The 20,162-nt window shown below is 37.0% G+C and overlaps 1 protein-coding gene across 1 annotated transcript in view; it reads left to right on the forward strand.

The window, feature by feature from the left end:
- Nucleotides 1–20,162, forward strand: part of CPNE8 (copine 8) — a gene marked incomplete at its 5' end in the record, with an annotated part of 196,650 nt that overhangs the window by 168,472 nt on the left and 8,016 nt on the right. Inside the window, 4 exons of the mRNA XM_004700020.2 lie at nt 4,135–4,262; nt 11,968–12,070; nt 13,834–13,891; nt 17,736–17,809. Of these exons, the coding sequence (XP_004700077.2) occupies nt 4,135–4,262; nt 11,968–12,070; nt 13,834–13,891; nt 17,736–17,809 (363 nt within the window). The remainder of the gene's footprint in view (nt 1–4,134; nt 4,263–11,967; nt 12,071–13,833; nt 13,892–17,735; nt 17,810–20,162) is intronic.

Raw genomic sequence — 20,162 nt, forward strand, 5'->3', positions numbered from 1 at the left:
CACTGTTACAAACTCTCTCAGAACCTTCAATAAATGCCCGTAGGGCATTCCACTCCACTACAGTTCTCGGCCCAAACCACTCAGCTCCAGCCAGCGGAGTCAATACACTCAGCTCCTCCAGTTAATGGCCAAAGGCACCCCACTTCACCAGCCAGCTTCCGGCCCAATAGCTTCTCTGTTTCACTTTCTCTGTAGCCTGGGCTTCCACTGCTCTGTTTCATGTTGCAGGATCTGCTGTGACTGCTCCTCTGGAGTCTCTCCTGTCTCTGAGAGCAGAGGTTTTGGTCTCTGAGTCTAGGACCAAGGGATATATGCTGCTCCTGGCTCTACTTTCTCACTGATAGTCAATTCTCCACCTGTGGCTTCTGGGATGTCTGCTTTTATACCCAGCAGGATGGCAGTCACAATGAACTCTGCTTTCCATCACTCACAGCTGAACCTTCTAACCCAGTCAGTCTCTTCCCTCGCCTTCTTATCCTGACCTATAAGGAAAACAAAGGTTGTCTGATGGGAATAACCAAGGCTTCAGCATATGAAATAATTCACTGCACTGCCTACCCCAACAAGGCTGTGACAAGTGTATTACTGAAAGATCTTGTCTTCAGATAGCCACTAATCACAGCAACCTGTTTAAAGTAAACCTGTGTGCATGTATGAATTCTACTAGCAATATTTTTGACTCATATTAAAGAAGAAAAAATCATTTAAATAATTAGGTGTTGCTATCATCCAAAGTGTATAGGGAAATCTTAAAGCAAGTTATTATAATAGGAAAATTCAGATATTACAGTTTAAACATTCCACAGTGATGAAAAGAACATCAATGATTATCTCTGCACTACCAAGGAGAAGATTATAGTGACCTTATTGTGATTTCACATCCAGAAATTGAGGAAATATATAACTTCATAGAAATATAATCCCCAGTCAAATTTTTAAATATCCACCCCCAAAGCAGCTCACACCTATCCTAGTTTATAATTGTCCCCTGAAGGCAAGTATATAATACATTTTCGTGTGCCCAAAATGGGGAATGAGTTTTAATTTTAATTAGCTTCATACCATATCAGGGGAAAAAAGAACACCATAAAATCTTATTTAAAGGAAGGCGAAGTAGGTCAGCTCAGGTTAACATTAAAATCAACCATTAATTGCTTCCTGGTTAGCATTTAACTTCCCTGCCACATTTTAATTTCAGTCAATTCATATAACCAATTTTATAATATAAAGTGGTCTTTTTTTTTCCCAATCATTTTACAGCTCTTAACACAATCCATACATACATTCATTGTGTCAAGCACTTTTGTACCTATGTTTCCAGTGACATTTTCACATTTTCTTTCTACTTGAGCCCTTGGTATTGGCTCATCCATGCCCCTCCCTCCCTCCCTCGTGATCCCTTGATAATTATAATTTTTTTTCATGTCTTACACTGACCACTGTCTCCCTTCACCCACTTTCCTGTTGTCTGTCCCCCTGGGGGATGGGGGGGTGTTATACGGGGATCAGTGTAATCAGTTCCTCCTTTCTCCCCTTAACTTCCTGTACTACTATTCTCATTATTGGTCTTGAGGGATTTATTAAAGTGGCCTTTTTATTATTTTTATGTTTCTAGAAATGTACATTCAAACTAAGTAATAAAAAAATTGAAGAAGAGGCCATAAATGTCAATATGTCCCTGATTGGTAACATCTGTCTGTTTGTGAACATCTCTAGGTTTTTAAATGCTTGGAATTGTGTAAAAGCATGAAATAGTGGAGAGCAACTCTTGTTTCTGGAGTCAGACAGCGTAGGTTCAATTTTGTGCTCCCCGACTATGTTGTGTGACCCTTGACACAGAATCTAAGCTCTCAGAGCATCTGTTTCTTCATCTTTCAGTGCTATGTGCCCTTCTGTCTGTTTGGTTCCAATTCATAGCAATCATGAACAAAAGAACAAGACTGCCTAGTCCTGTGACATATGAGGCTGGTGGTGTAGTGGTTATGCGTTGGGTGGGCAGTTCGAAACCACCATTATCTCCTCGGGAGAAAGATGGGGCTTTCTTGTGAACCACAGGAGGTCATTGTGAGGCAACATTGACTGATGGCAGTTATTTTGGTCTTCAGTCCTGTGACACTTTCAAAATTGTTACTAGGTTTTTTGAGCCCATCATCCCATCATCCCAGCCACCGTGTCAATCTATCCTCATTTCTGTTTTACCAGTTCTTTTCCAGGCACTGGATTCTCTTGGGAGCCTTACTGCCTAAGGGGTTATGAATTGGGCTAATACCAGCCGCTCCTAAGTAGAATGAATGGGGCTTTCTACTCCCATACACATAAACAGTCTTAGGAAACTCACAAGGGCAGTTCTAACCTGCCCTATAGGGTCTCTATCAGTCAGCATCAACTCATTGGTTTGGATAATGTGACCAGTGTGTGAGTAAAGGTCTTACCATTCTAAGTAGCATTCTGATTGCACTTCTTCCAAGACAGATTTGTTTGTCCTTCTGGAAATCCATGATAAATTCAGTATCCTTTGCCAACATCATAATTCAAGGGCATCAGTTCCTTTGGTCCCATTTCACTTACATTTTACAATAATAGTTGATACATATAATTTAACAAAAGATCAAAGTCACTTGTCAATTATTCATGTAAAAAGTAACATGCTAGAATGACTGGTAACTGTATGTGTTATTGTCTCATATTCTAAAGCACATTTACAAATTCTTTGATACATCACTTCAAAAGACAAAATCTAATTATCCTCTACTTGAATGTAGATTAGATTTAGTGACTCACTTCTAAGAAATAGATTCTGTAGAAATAATAGTTTGTAACTACATCTAAAAAGGTATTAGAGCTTTCTCCGGCTCTCCTGGATTACTGTCTCTGGGGGAAGGTAGCAGCGTGAGAACGTCCATGTTGGCCTCCAACAGCCGTGTGAGTGAGCCTTGTTGGAAGCAAGTGATCCTCCATCTCCAGCCACTCTTGAAATTGACTGCAGGCCAGGTATGGTGACTGTAAAACATGAGAGACCCTGAGCCAGAACCACCTCCTGAGCTGCACCTAGATTCCTGACTGCCGGAAATGGTTGTGATAACAAAGCCTTATTGTTTTAGCCATTGACTTTTAGGATAAATTATTACAAACACACAATCTTTCTTATGCTTCCTGAAATATGGACGAGGGGAATCAATCCTAAGAATGGGAAAGTTAGACTAGGTTTCCAGATTTAAATCTAATTATCAGCATTGGGAAAGTTAGACGAGGCTTCCAGATGTAAATCTAATTATTAGCATTGGGCAAGTTGGACGAGGTTCCCAGTTGTGTCATCTCCAGAAGAAGAGCTCCTTGGGAACAAGCTCCAGGTCCTTCAAGCAGTAAGAACTGGATTCTTTGATTCTTTCCCTTTTATCGTCTCTTGATGTCTCCCTTACCAAATTACATTTCTTCTGACCTCTTCTCTGTAGGGTCACTATTAGTCACAATTGACTCTGGCAGTGAGGGTTTCTGTGTTTTGGTGTTTGGGGTTTGTTTGTTTTTGTAATTTTGATCTGAAAATATGTCAGGCTTTTATACATCTTCTTTCAAGTGAGCAAAAGCATATGAATGGGTAATAGTTCTTCTGATTTTAATGCATAATCATGGAAGAAAGGATAAAAATAGAGAAAACCTTACAGAATTAAGTGGAAACTATCAACTACCTAAACACATATAGTTAACTACTGTTAATATTTTGTTAACTTTCAGGAATTTTCTTTGCTTACCTCCACCTGTATACCCATTTCTGTAGAATTATTGATTGTAGAATGTTGTGATATTCAGCTCCAAATATGATTTTTTAGAAATTTCTCCTGCTCTTTCTTGAAAAGTATGCATTTAATTATTGCATATTATATCAATATATTATAAGCTGTAATAGTCATGTGATATATTGTAATCTACTCTTGACCATTTATACTCTTATTAATTTTGCTCTTATATATAATTCGAAATCAGCTCAATGGCAATGAGGATTTTTTGAGTTTCCTATGAGCAAATTATTGTTGTAGCAAAAAAACATATGAGGCACGAAATGTGCTATTCTTTTATCTGCATCAATTAATTTTCACAGAAACTATTAATCTATCTTTTGCTTTAAATTTTCTACAGAATGGAAACCCTCAGAATCCCTACTGTGATGGCATTGAGGGGGTCATGGAAGCTTATTACAGGAGTCTGAAATCGGTGCAACTGTACGGACCAACTAACTTTGCTCCTGTAATCAATCACGTAGCGAGGTATGTCGAGACCGGCATGGGAGTTATTCCAGTGCACTGTCGCATTGGGAACACGGCTCCAGAAAGCAGCCTCGTTTGCTTCTAACTAGCTTCTGGAACACGAAGGGCAGTGATCTACAGGACTCCCCATGAACCTATCATGATACTTCATTGTGAACTATGCCTTGAAACCTTGTAATGAATCATACTGGGTTATACTAGAACTGGCATCTTTTCAGTTACTAAAATTATTGCTTTTTCAAGAAGGCCCTTATGAAAAGCAGTAGCAAGATTGATTGTGATCTTACTGTGAAAATCATTCATAGCTGGCATCATAGCTTATAGCAACACTGATGCAATAAGAGACGAATTCACTAAGAGGACCACTGGAAGCCTTTCGGTGATACATAGGTCAGGTTATTTTATCCTCAATGAATTTAATATAGTAATTCATTAAAAAAATTCTCAGAGCTCTACCTGTGTATAGTATTTAGTATTAAGATTAGAGTATAATTGCTTGTAAATTTTCTGGAGAGAATATTAAAGTCTATATACCTGTACCCTTTCATTGGTATATAAATTGCTTGCATAACACTTGAAATTTCCTAAAACGTTTGGCACAAATCCTATGAAACTATTCTTAGTTTGAGATAATAAAAAAAGATGGGGTTCAAGTGTCCTTCTAAATATGTAGTCACGACTTGAAAAAATATTGTGTTGGAGTTATGATTTGAAAAAAATCACTTTATCATAATCGTTCTTACTCTGTTTTAGAAGCCTCAAGAACCTCAGGTCACATTTGACAGATCAGTACGCTCACCGTCCATCCAAATCCGTTTATGTATTTGTCATTATAGCTTATATACACTGCCAGGTTTGTTTGTTTTTTTAATGCATTCAGTGTCCTCTTTCATTCGCAGCAGTTTACAATGTAGAAAAGCAATGTGGATTTTTAATTCTGCTCAAAGTTTTTTAGTGATTTACCGCCTTTCTGTTCGACACCACCAGCAACTTACATGCACGCTACTTTCCATTATCTAGGACATGGACAAGATGCTAAAATGTCCCTGGTTCCACGGAGGCCTCTTGTGGAATACCACCTCGGTGTACAGTGATGCACTGAAGGCCACTCAGAGTGTGACCTTGTAACTCAAATATTTTGGACATGTATGTCCAAAACCCACATTAAAAGATGAAATTTTATATCTCAACTTTTGACACACACACAAACGTACACACAACTAAAAAATATTTTGCCAGGAATTTACTCTTTATTCCTGTGGTTTCCTGTTCTTTTTAATTTTTATTTTTTTAATGGTAGTCCTTTTTTGCTATTATTATTCTATTATTACTATTATATATCACTTTATTGGGGGGGCTCTTATAAACCTTATGACAATTCCCCTTTAATATTAGTCTTGATCTATTAAATTGATTTTGTAATACCACTAATAGATTATTACCTATAAATTGAACAACATAATCTAGTTTATTGTACTAGACTGTTTAAGGGAACAAATATTTTCATAGCATATTGGTGGCTATCAGATAAAGTAGATTCAAAAATTATATTAATACAAGATAAATTAAGTTTAGCTTTCTCTCTTTCTGAAACCACCCTACCAATTACTTATTTTTCAAGAGATGATTACTGTACTGCTTAATATAAATGTTCTCTCCATGCTTACCACTAATTTTCACATTGATACGTTCTCAGTGATAAAGTTAAACTTATGAAATATCTATTTGATTTTCTGCATATCATTTAAAATTACAGACTCCAAATTATTCAATTGTTATTTTTAAATATGTTTATTTGCCAATGGAAACTTTCAGATTCTTTGAAAATAAGTCAAAGTTGAGCACTTTTCTTGTTAGATGTTTAAATGGATTTAAAAAGAAAAGCAGTAAGAGAAGACATTTTTAGAAATCAGTTTTTCCTTCCAAAATAAAAAGTCCTATGTGTTCATCTTTTACTATGGATAAATAAAATAAATGACTTTGTTTTTTTTCCCTTTTCCCTTTGTGAATTATGTCTGATTCTACTGAGACAGTTTTTATTTGATCCAAAATTACCATTCAAATATATATTATTTAAAGGTAAACTATTACCTAATAGTATTCCAAGAAAAATATTATAGGTGTAGTCTCTATGTCCTCTTTATGTAAATCTTCTCCATTTTGCCATTCCAATACATTTTAATAGTACTTAATGCCATGTTCCTCATATAGTTGGTAGATACTCAGCAATTATATAATAAATACATTTTGTATATGTCAAGATAGTTCTCATTATTTTCAACTAATTTAAAAACAAATATATATCAAATATACATATATATTTCTCCTTGCCTGAATTTCTTTTATTAAAAAATGTTTTCTATATTGGTAGATAATTATTGGCAATGAATTTCTGTAAGCATTGTGACTAATGCCTCTTCTTTTCAAAGATAATAATGCTATACATATTATTTATTATTTTAACACCTGAAACTTTTGGAATCGGACTATTAGCTCTGGGGTACCATGACTGGAATGACAATATTGTTAGATTGTCATTACCCACACTTATCAAGTATGCACCCTTGTCAGGGTTTATGTGATTTCCTACCTGCTGCTCTAATTTCACGTTTTCTTTATTTTTGTTTTGTTTCCTGCTTGTCTTTTCTCTAAGGGCAGCATTCTGAGAGATGTCGAAATCCTACTCAAAATATCAACATGTTAATCTTGGCATTCAGAAACTTCTAGCCTCCACCCACAATCCACTATCCCGCCTCATTTCCGTCCACTTTCTCCTACATACACTACAGTTCAGTTACACTGACTGACTCAATGCTGGTACAGTATATCATTTCAGGCCATGTATACATACCTCTACTGAGGAGCTGTACTGGCAAAATAGAAGCGCTTGGCTGCAAACAGTATTTGGAGCCCCAGCCGCTGTGCAGGGAAAGAGGTGACATCTGGCGCCGTAGTGAGCACAGCCTTGGAACCGAGGGGGCAGTTCTCCTCGGTCCTTTTAGCGTCCCTCGACAGCAACGTGTTTGATTTCTTCTGTTTCTGGCTGCTTTTTGATTTGGTATAGCTCTCTTACCAAACAAAACACCAAATCTATTGCCATTGAGTGATTTGCAAGTCACGTAGGACAGGCTCGAGCTGTGAGGTCCCAGGCTGTGGCTGGTTACTGGAGTAGAAAGCCTCACTTTCTCCCCAGAGTGCCTTGTGGTTGAAACTGCTCTACCTGGCGGATAGCTGCCCAATGCATCGCCAGGACGCCCCCAGGCTTTCCTACAGCACTTCCGAGTGGGTTCTACTCTTGTTCCCCAATAAAATATGAACTGTGACTTAACTCTCTGTATAATGAAATTTTAACAATTAGATGTTTGCATTTTAGTGTGTGATACTCATGAAAATTGTAGGATTCAAAAAAATCTTAATATTTATATCTGTATGGTATTCATAAAATTAATTCATTCAATAAAGATATGTGGGATTCTTATCGTATGTAGTTTGTTTTATATCAGATATAAATATTAATATATTTTTATTCAACTTAAAGAATATTCATTCCTTTCCTTTCCCTACCTTTGTTTAAAAAGTTACTTGTTTTGAGATTATCACATTTCAGTTCTTTAAGAGAGACCTATTCATTCCTAACTACTAACTAGACTTTTGTATTTTCTTTTATGGTATCTGAGCAAGTTCAGGATCCAAATTAAGTTCCAGCTTTCAGAAAATATCACTTGCTTAATATTGGCATTTTCCTGATTATATTCAAAATGAATCTAAAGACTATATTTTGTCTCATCTCTTCTATATGTAAAAATAGTAAAATAAAAACAATAAACCATAATCTTCCCTAGACAATATGCTCCATACTCTCAGGTAGATTATTGTATTTAATCTTTTCCCAAAATTCTGGAAGGGAAGAGTATTGTTATTGGTCCTGTTTTGCTGATGAAATAAATGGATCATCTTGAATAACCACTTGTTAGGGAGCTGCAAATCCAGCTGGAATCACCAGCTGCCAAATCAACTGTGTTCGTGTTTGCTTCCTTCAACCTTTGCGTCTCGACTCCATAGATACGGACACAAAAGGAAGTGCAAGGAAAGTAGATCGTTTGTGTCTACAATTGGCCACTTAATCATCTGGCCCATAGCAGTCTGGAATGAATGAAAACTCAATGCCATACAAGTTGCTCAGGTACTGAAGTATTTCCAAGTATCCCTGTACTCAGCATGAAGGAGATTTCGTCCGCTGTGCGAGCCACAATTAAACGATTTGAAACATGTCTGCCTCGGCTGCTTATCTTTCTTCTTGCCTTTGTTACTCCTATGAACTAATAATGTGCTGAGCTCACAAGTCAGAACCAACAATTTCTGAACTCCTATTCAAAATGATCCCAGAAATTATCATGACAGAAATTCCAGAGAGATGCATTTGAATTCCACAACCCCGACAAAGGTGTTGCCTGTATCTCAAATTTGTCACAGTAATATTAAAGCATAAATTATAGATTGGTTATATTTGAAACAGCCATTTGTGACTTTTAATAACAAAAGCTTAAATTATTTAATTCACAGAAGGATTTAACATCAATTTCTTTTTAAAAGTAAATGTTCCCTATATTTTTTATATGCAATTTTGGTCTGTATATTTCAATTTTACCTCCTTCAAGAGGGAATGGATCATGGTGAACTTTTAATTTCTGGTTATAATATTTGTAAAATAAAAGACAAAAAAGAAATGGTAGTACAAAATAGAATTTTGTTTAAAATTTAGATTTTTTTTTTCAAAGTATAGTTTGCAAGTTGTAGCCGAAATAACATACAAACTATGGGTGGCTTTAAAAGCCTAATTTAGGGTGATGATGCTAATAAAGACTAAAATGGATTGAACAGCTTTTATGTATAAAACATTATTTTCAAATTAATTATTTGTGTAATGATAGCTATGAACTCTGCGGGTGTTGTAGGTTAGACATGGGGCTGTTAACCATAAGGTTGACAGTTCAAACCCAACCTGCCCCCCATCCTGCCCCCGGAGAAAGATGAGGCAGTCTGATCCCATAAAGATTTATAGTCTCAGAAGCCCTATTTAGGGTGACTGAGTTGGAATGAACTTACAACCATGAGTTTTACAGTAATCATTATACCCAAACCCCATGCCTTCTCCTAAAGCATCCCTTTTCCTCAATGCTAAGAAATAGGGAGCACCAATACGAGCAACAATAGATTATAAAGTAAAATGAAAATTCCCATGAATTTTTAAGATAAACGAACAAACTTCACAGAATTTCCAAATTTACTATGAGTTTATTTAAGTTATAGGCCAACTCTTTTAGTGAACAGAATATATCTTCATCTTTGTGTCAGTGGGTACACTTTCTAGTTAATCAAAAGAAATTCAGACATGTAAGCCATTTAGTGTAGAATATTAGGTGCCGGTACAACAGTGAACTTTTTGTATTGTTGCTGATTCTGGTAGGACTTTGTCATCTTTCAGAGCAAATTGACTGAGGGAAGCCAGGCTGTTGTATTCCTGGAAGCTTTTCTCACTCCTATTTACAGCCTTCCATTACCGCATGAAGCCAGTAGGAAATGCTTTTCCCCCCTCAAATAATGGGTATTTAAAAATTAAAATGAATCCCTGAGAGAGCTTTTCAAACTTTGTGAGTTAGAAACAAGGAGTCCTACCAGCACTGTTGGGGAAGCTGGGTACTGCGACAGCCCACTTGCCACTGTGGGAGGAAGCTGAGGCTGTCTGCTTCCTTCAAGATAGACGGTCTTGGAAACTCTGTGTGGAATCACTATGCGTTAGATCAATCCAATGGCAGCGAGGTACAAGCAAGAAACCAAGCAAGCATATAGCCATACACATTAAGCCCGTCACAGGAGAAGAGATTCCGATTTTCTTGGATTTCTTGTGTTACATGTAATTTAAAGGAATTCTTTAACATCTAGAATCAGTGGTTCAGTCCTCTGCGGGGATCTTCACTTCGTTGCCAGTTCAACAATATCTTTACAGAATGAACTTGCACCTTGGTATATGCCATCTTCATCAATCTACAAAATTACTCGTCATTTTATTAGCAGCCTAAACAAGTACTCAATTGCTATCTATGGGAAAGTTGTAAATATTATTTCTATTCGTGTCTTCATTCTCTCTCAGAAATAAATTATTCCTGGACATATTATGCTATTGATCTGCCCACTACCCATTCATATTAGATATCTTAGGATCTTTCCGACCAAGAAGAAATTTTATTCAATTTCTCCGTGATCTATATGGTAATTGTGGAAAACTCAGAACAAAACAAGGGCATCTTGTCTGTCATCCTGTCTGCTAACAGCAGCATAGTGCTCACTCATTGCTCAATGTAAACTTCATACTAGTCATGTACTAGGGATCATAAAAATTATCATTGTTGAGAATATAATCTAGATCCAAACTATAGAACTCGAGAGATATGAGACATTTAATAAAATAAGACATTCATAACGCTGTTCTAAATAATAAGTATCATTTGGTAAGCATTCTGATAAACTTTGAGGGCTAGAACATATTCTAGCTAGAACAAAATTTATATCCTTAATTTTGTGCTTGTTTGGTATATTCCTCCTTTCTGTCTTTTATGAATTTAAGTGAATTACCAATTTGAGCTGGAAAACATTTTTGACTGTTGCTACAATATATTGAACCTTACTATACATTGAGTCCCATACATACATCCTTTATTACTTCATTCAAAAATATTTGTAAGGTGTAAATTTAAGAACTATAAAACAAAATTCTAAGAGTGTCAGTAATTGGCTGAATATGATATACATGGTCTGTGATTTAATTATAGTAAGTCTATGATAGAATCCATATCTGTTCTTCTGTGCTACACAAACTCCTAGCCAACTTACCTCTTAATTAGTGAATGAAGTTTGAAGCGACAGCCAGGACGGCTACGTGTCTACCTATGCTCAATTGGATGTTACTCTGGCTGCGTGTCTATCTGTGCTCAATTGGATGTTACTCTGGTACTATGCAGTGTGCTCTTTTAGGAGAATATATTTATTTAATCATTTTATTTGGAGCTTGTACAGCTCTTATACATACACCCGTGTATCAAGCAAATTTGTACATATGTTGCCATCATCATATTCAAAGTTTGTTCTTTCTACTTGAGCCCTTGTTATTAGCTCCTCATTTCCCCCCTCCCCCATCCTCCCCATATATATATATTCATGTCTTACACAGACCACTGTCTCCCTTCACCCACTATTCTGTTGTCGGTCCCCCTGGGAAGGGGTTATTTGTAAATCCTGTGATCAGTCCCCCCCCTTTTTCCCTTCACCTCCCCATTACCCTCTCGTTATCACTACTCTCATTATTGGTCCTGAGGGGTTTATCTGTCCAGGATTTCCTGTGTACCCATGTACATGCTCTGGTCTAGCAGGATTTGTAAGGTAGGATTGGGGTCATGATAGTGGGGGGTAGGGGAAGGCATTAAAAAACTAGAGAAAAGTTGTATATTTCATCAGTGCTATACGGCACCCTGACTGGCTCAAGGAGGATGCGTATTTAAGGGTTTGCACAATACGTTTCTAGCAGATATTTAAACATTTTCCAAAGATTAAAATGTTTGCTGGCTCTTTCAAATTCTAATTTAGCAAGCATCATTGGAGAGAAACCATTTTAATTTCTCTGACCTTCCTTCCTTTCGTTGCCTTTCAGATACGCCTCTTCTGTAAAGGATGGCTCCCAGTATTTTGTGCTCCTGATAGTGACCGATGGCGTCATCTCAGACATGGCTCAAACTAAGGAGTCCATAGTTAACGTGAGTCGGGGTCGGTGAGTTCGGGGCTGTCTAAATGAATACTTGCCACTACTTAGGCTGCTATCAGGATCAGCTCCAACTGTCTTAACAATGAAACTAAATGCTCATATTTTTTACAACAGATATTTTACTTAATGTATTCAGACAATGCAAACACATCTCTATGAAGGATCCCTATGGACAAGGCAAAGGGGTCTGGATAGTTATGCCCAAATGGTTTCCTTAACAGATATAGCAGCATCACCTTCAGATACATACAGATCCCTGCATGGCACTAAGTTTGTGCTGGGCTGCTAATCTAAAGTTTGGTCATTCCAACCCATCTGACTATACTGTGGAAGAAAGGGCCGACAGTTTCAGCCCATAGGGAAACCCTGCCGAGCACTTGTGACCTGCAATACATGGGGGTCAATATGAGTCAGAATTAATTCAAAGGCAATGCTTTTGTGTTGTTGTTTTGTTTTTGTTTTCATCTAGCTGTGTGAATTAGCTTGATCTACTTATAAACAATGTAACTGCTTGCATAGACATTTCTTAACATTTACATGTGGCTAATTACTATTTTTTTAAACTGGATAGGGACTGGATTTGATTCAAAAAGTATCCTGCTCATTACCATTCTTAATTATGTGTTTATTCTTCTTGATTATTTCACTGATTATCTTCTGTACTAGACATTAATTTTCAAGAGGGAAATTATTATGTGTGTTCTTGCTCACCTTACCGTCTCCAGGTTTAGCAGTGTTTGGCACAACGTAGATAAGAAACATGGGTTGCATGAATGAATAGTTTACCATGCCTCGTGATTCCTCATAGCGTACAGAGGGTAGCATGACCTGTTTATTGTGAGAAGAAAAGACTTGCATGTGGGGGAAAATTCAATGCACTGTAAACACATTGTTAGAAAAGAAGCTATATAAAAGGAAAGGAAGGCAACTGTTTACAAGTTCCTTTGTTTTTTAATGAGCTACTCTCGAGCTGGACTTAATCTTGATTTTCTTTATGTTCTGATCATTGGAATTAGTATGCAATTGAAGTGTGAATTTAATGTTTGTAGGTTTAAACTAACAAGACACGATGCTCGGAAGAACAAGGGGTTGCTATGGTTTCTTTCTCTGACACGCTTACTGTACCATTATTTACTGTGAGGACCGAACTGTATGAGATGTGTGGTAGACAACATGTCATTAGATTAACTATTCATTCACTATCAGAACCTTGTGGGTATTTGATATATACATTAACACTGCTGTGACAGACTTCGTTAGGGAACATTCAAAGTTGCTCATTGACTGTGAACCTTGCTTTCCCTAACCCTAACTATAAGTGAGGGAGAGTAGAGTACCACTCACAACTCTGGGTCCATCCCCGTAGCAACTGAAAGGGTCTTTGGGCGGGGAAAGGATGTGAAAAAGAAACTAAAGGTAACACAAATACCACGGGGCGATTTTGGCTGAAAGTAGCAAATAAAAGCAGATGCCCCTTATTTTTTAAATTTATTTTACCCTAGGATGGCCATTCTGGATGAATATGCCCCTGGACTAACATATAGAGAGAGTACGGGAAGGGTCAGAGTGGACCCCAGCATGTTCTCCTGCTGTTAACAATTTGAAATATGTTCAAAACCGTTAGAATATGCATGCGAGGAAACAGAGACATAAAACGGGTTATCATTTTCTGCTTCTTTGGCTCATCCTTTGTAGAACTTTCTTTTATATCTCTCATTGTCAAAAATGTAACCTAATTGTGCATTCTCTTTAAAGGCCTCAAAACTTCCAATGTCAATAATTATAGTAGGTGTTGGACCAGCAGAATTTGATGGTGAGTAATGAAAGGTCAATAATATGCTTTGGGAATTTATTTAATCTGATGTCTCATATTGTTAGTTATTTGTTATACTTTTGTGCATAAAAAGGTGTAAGTGTATATGTGGGTCTGTTTATAGCATCCATGCACATACAGATATAAATATGGGTTTCTCATGATTAAGTATATCAAAGGCAGAAAAATAATATATTGTTTCTGAGTAGCAGGTTCTCTCTCCACTTTACAGATTGGTTCACCATGTAGCTCTCCAGTTCATTAGAGATAGGTTTGTACCTCAAAACAAGATTTCATAAGACTGTCAGTGATAAATTAAGGTGTTTTTTCCCCTAGGGAAAACACTTTCTGGGTTCACTAAAAAACCCTTAAAGATAGGCGCTAAATTATTAACCCATTAGCTTGAGAATAGAGATGGTGACATGATCAAAAGATGCTCATATAGTGGATTTTCAGAACCTGATGAACAAATAGACCTTAGTTTTATAATATATACACTTTTAAATATGTGGTTCTGTCATATTAAAGAAGAGAGTAAAATCAAAATGGAACTGACCAGTTAAAATAATGAGATTTTATATAAAGCTCTCAAATTCACTGCCACCGAGTTGATTACAACTAATAGTAAGTCTATAGGATAAGATAGAACTTCCCTTGTGAGTTTCTGAGATTATTTATGGGAATAGAAGGCTTTATCTTTATAGCTGGTGGGTATGGGACATTAAGAATGAGAATAATGTAACAAACTTTAGAACAGCCTTGGCAAGTCACTGGTTAAAAGGACTTTCTCATTTTCTACAAGAGATTTCTCCACAGGACAGATCTTTCAGTCTCCAGTAAGGCTTGCTTGTCTTGTCACCTTCTTCATCAGCATATAAAAAGTTGATGTAAAAAATGAGCTTTTCTACATGAGTTTTGGAAACACACACACACACACACACAATTACTCAGAAGGCCAGTATATTAGATATATTAGTAGCAACACAGATTTGAAGACTTTGGGTTAATTCATTGGCAGATTCTAAATTATGCCCTCCCCTCATCTCAACGACTATTCCAAATACGAGCTGAGTTTTGCACATTACTACTGCTCTAGGGAAACATTGCTTTCTTCTCCGCAACCTGCTGCTCCAAAGAAAAGGCCAGCCTCAGCTGCCCCCAGCCTCAACTGCCCCCAGCCTCAGCTGCCCCCAGCCTCAGCTCCCCCCAGCCTCAGCTGCCCCCAGCCTCAGCTGCCCCAGCCTCAGCTGCCCCCAGCCTCCATAACCCTATGAATCTTTCCATGAAGAGAAATGAGTGAAGCTCACAGGAAAAAGGGACACTCCTTTACAGCAATCGTCTCTCAGGAATTAGAATGCAATTTCATTCTGGCAATCATGGGGTCAAGTGAGCATAGTTCCTGCAATACCTGATACCTGCTTTCATCAGCATGGAGGCTGTCATGGAATGCGATGGTAAAACAGTCAGGCACAAAGTAAGAAAAATAGACGATTTGCTGAGAAAAAAATAGGTACTGTCAAATATTTTTATTTCTTCTCGAAACATCCTTTCTTTCATTGGCTGGAAGAAAAGGATAGAATGTGCATACTTAATCTAGAAAAGCTCCTATTTGCATTCAAATCACTGCAATCCCGTCAGAAACATGAGGCGGCTTCGATGAATTCATAGAAAAATGCTATTATCTTTCCATTCTACTTTTCCACAAACTGTTTGAAGTTCCATATGTATACCTATGTCATTTGTGTGTGTGTGTATGTGCGTGCGCATATGTATACACACACATATAAGGGCATAGGTAAAGACTGAAATACAGCTTGCAAATTATATCTGCTATAACATTAATCTAGCATCTATAGATTTTTAACCAGAAAAACACTTTTTGCTTGGGCTAGAAATACAATCTATTGACATGCAGTGTTTGAAGGTAGAGGACATAAGAATTAAATACAAAATCCATGAGTTAGTTTCTTAATTTTATATTTTAATGACACAAAAATTTTTCTGCATAATTTCCACCAGTGATATTTTTCCTTCTATATAAAGCAATGCCATTTAGAAAATAGATTTCTTGCAGCAAAATTCTCTTGTCCAGAGTGAGAGCGAAATTAAACCAGCTTCTGGCTACTGGGAAGAAGCCAGAAGGGATTCTGGCTTCATCTTGTCGCCCATGGCCAGCCAGGCCTGCAGAGCGCTCTCTCATGCACACACTTCTCGGTGACGAGGTAAGGGGCTGTCAGCCTCGGCCTCTTTTAACAGTAGATGAAGGGTGAACGCCACACCTCTTCACTTCTTACATACTATTTCTCTGCTTTTTTTTTTTTAAATAGTAACCTCCAATTCAATGGCCTGCAACTTTTAAGTGTGAGATATTTTATAGGATCTCATTTTAATTCATCGTTGGCTAAATGGCCGTCTTTTTCTCATTAAGTGGAATGAAGCACTCACAAAGACCAATGGAAATTGTCAAACATATGAAGGTGTGACACCAGATTATTTCCTTTTTTATAGTGGATATCTTGTAAGTCTTATAAGTTATTAGCATCTTAGAGAATAAGGAAGTTATTTCTGTGATTTCTCTCATGTCGCCATCAATGTACATTTACTCCAAGCAAAAGTGGCCTTAGAGTAAAAAGAGAATTAAATATAGCATATATTTGAGCATCATGAATTCTCCCATTTACATCTCCAAGAAGTAGAGAAGAATAAGTACTTTTTATTTTGAATAATTTAATTTCTTTATTATTGCTGAGGCACACGTTTTACTAAATGATTGCTATTGTCTAGTTAAACTTTAAGAGGTGGCTCTCTGTTTTTTATGTATACTAACAATGCCTTAGCCCAAATATGCTGCCTTGTGAAGATATATAGAGACGTGAAATTGAAACAATGTTTTAGCACAAATAAGTTATGTAAATATTGAAGAAAACAAAGTAGAAAAGAGTATTATGACTGAGAGAGATATTTTATTGAGGGAACTGGCAAGCATTATAGTGCTGACAGGCTCTCTAGAGTCTGGTGAATGTTTTATGTATACAAAATGAATTATCAGTAATGGAATTATACTTTATACACAAATTAGCATCTTCATGTCATTAATTATTTAGAGAATTCTCACTGAAAACTTAATAAACTGCAAAATGTTCTTAATTGCAGCATAGCATTACTGTATCACCAGCTGCCCCATTAGATCACAGTAGTCCCAATTACCAGCTGATCTGTGGAATGTTAAAGTTATTATTTTACCCGCATACACACACACAAAATGACACTTTAAGAAAAGAATAATGTATCCAATCAATGTAGGGTCAGAGAAATCTGACTTAATTAATCTACTCTCAGAGGACATAGATTTCTCAGTAAAGATCATTTTAACGAAACCAAAATTCAAACTGTTACAGGGAGTTCCATAATGATTAGTCCCAAATTTCATGACATTGGAAGAAAAATTAAAATGTAATGTAATCACATCATTTGCCAATCTATCAGGTAAGCATACATAGTTGAGGATCTCCCGGTCAGGGAGAGATTCCCAAAGAGAGCAGCAGCAATATCAGATCACCAGGAATGCACAGTTATCTTCAAGCAAAGCAGCCTTAGAGTAAAAAGAGAATTAAATGTAGAGTGGCATTGGCTCTTGTCACCTTTCTAAGTGTCATATTAAGTCTTAGTTTGTAGTCACCATGTTAAAAAAAAAAAGCACTCAGGTTTTGTGGGAAAGATATAAACATACTTTATGCCTTTATGCAGGCAAATTGCTACTTTATAATTCTAATTTCCTTATTGCTCAGTTGCGTTAGTAAATGGCTAAAATGCACTGAATCAATGATCATGTTTTATTTTTAAGCAATGGTCGAATTGGATGGAGATGATGTTCGAGTCTCTTCTAGAGGAAAGTATGCGGAAAGGGACATTGTGCAGGTAAGACATAAAAATGATTTATTTCATTCATTGTAATGAGCTTGTGTCAGCTCTGGTTTGGGTTTTAGTTTACTATCTACAACATGGAAAAAGTTTTCTTTCCCACTTTACTATTGTCAAAAAATATAATTAGGACCTTTAGGAAAAAAAGAGAAGTTAGGAAAACAAGAGACATATTAATGAGGCTTATCTAGTCACTGGTTGACCATCATAAATATATTTAATACAATGGAAATGTACTTAAAGTAGGAAAACATCCTGGAAACATAACAAAACCATTAATATTTTCAGCATAGTTTAGGGTGAGGAAAGTGAGCTATTGGGGTGTGTGTGTGGGTGTGTGTGAGTGTGGAGGTCTGGTGGCACACTGTTAAGCATATTTGTGGTGTGCCGTTTGAACCCCCCAGCCTCTCTAGAGGACAGAAACGAATCTGTCTGTTCCTATAAAGAGCTGCAGACACAAAATCCCAAAGGAGTAGTTCCACATAGGGCCCTTATGGGTCAGCGTGGACTCAATGATTGCTGGTTTGGATTCAGAGCCAACGCATCTTCTAAAATGTCGAGAACAACGCTCTGGCGACACCATTTGTGTAGGAAAGAAAGTCCCAATTCCAGGTTAGTCCGTGATGGGAAAGATTTTGAAAGAGCAAACTCTTAACTTCAGGGTTACTTCCTACATAATATCTCTATATTCATACCCATAATACAGTCATTAAAAAAAATCCTGTTTTGAATCACAGAATTTTGTTCACATCCTGGCTTTCCATTGTGATCACTTGGGCAGTTTTGAAATTTCAGTTCTCTGGAGGTAAATGTCATTGCAATGAAAATTAAGTGAAATCATGCATTTAAAATATATCCATGAGACCAGTTAAAATAGTATACAAATAGATCAGTGAGATCAGTTTTAAAATGTTGGAATAATTTGAGTGATAAAATAATATAGCCTGTAAATATAGTAATGTATAGTTTAATATGTTGATGAAAAGTATTGTTCTTCATCTGTAGCAAAATTATTTTTACAGTGGAAACATCCATATAATAGTCTGGCAAAAAGATAACTGAATATGATATAAATGCATAAGTGATTTGGTTCAAAGCTGTAGCAAAGGGAACTGGTGATGTGGTCATCTATTTTAAAATCCCATGGTGTTTTATTTTCATAATCAGATGTCTGATTAATTCACCTTAACCTCATCACGATAATTATAGGTCTGAATAATTACACTTTATTTAAAAGCTCTCAGAATGCCTGGCTTACAGTTTCTCCCCAAAATTAAATTAGTGAAAGGATATGTGAGCTGAAAATTCTTTGGAATCTATTCTATTCTTGCTGTAATGCATTTTTACAAAGTTAGCAGGGGCCCCTCCATCGCTCATGGTATCATGTTAAGGGAAACTTAGTTACTTTCTCCCTTGGGAGGGAGCTGTGCTTGTTCAGATCACGCAAGCTTCTTCTATGGCGTTTTCATGTTATCACGCTGATCTAGAGCAAGTCTGTGAACCTCTCTGAGCCTTGGTTTCCTTCTCTGGACACGCCACATCCTTTCACCTGTGCTTTTCCCATGAGACTGAATCCCTGAGGAAGTAGCAGACATGGAAGACGTGATGATCTAGTGACATAAAGTGTGTATAAATGTAATAATAATATTTTCTCTCCTTGAGATGAACTACCACCCACAGGTACACAGAGTTCCCCAGAGCTTTAGGGAGCCCTCTGGGGTGACAGGGAGGCACGCAAGTGATTCTGCCATATAAAGTTTAATTGTGAATGTGGCGCAGTGCCGCTGATTCCAAATATAAAATAAAAATGCCACTTGGGAATTAATTCTCAACAACATGGTGACTAGCACACCCGTGTTTAGTTCAGAAGATTTAATGTGCTCTTTTTTAACTTCATGGAGAAGTTTCGTTATAGTGATTGGTCTTTTCAAATAGTAAACAAGTCAATCATTAACAGGTGTGTTCTGTGGAAGAAATGGCTTCCTCCACATCTCTGCCTAAGGCTGGGGAAGCATTCCACCATTAAAGTGCTCGGGTTCTGTTAGCAGGGGCAGATGACCCAATAAACAAGCACACATAGGCTTACGAGTGAATATTAAATAATAAGTAAGTACAAGCTCATGCTTGCCCATGCTTACTCGTACTTCATTACCAACAGGAACTGCACATTTGAAATGTGGTAGGAAGGCACTGTGGCTAGGGGCCGATGCTAGCCATAACTACAAGCAGAGTTTTCATGTGGTTAAAAAAAAACAAACGAGACCATTCACTACAGAAAATAGTAAGTAAGCCAGTGCTTATCTTGCTTCCTGGGCTAACCGGCAAGATGTAACACACACACACACACACA

The sequence above is a fragment of the Echinops telfairi genome, unplaced genomic scaffold (assembly GCF_000313985.2).
Source record: "Echinops telfairi isolate 266 unplaced genomic scaffold, ASM31398v2 ScPeMD7_7406;HRSCAF=8444, whole genome shotgun sequence".
In the NCBI taxonomy this organism is placed as follows: Eukaryota; Metazoa; Chordata; class Mammalia; order Afrosoricida; family Tenrecidae; genus Echinops; species Echinops telfairi.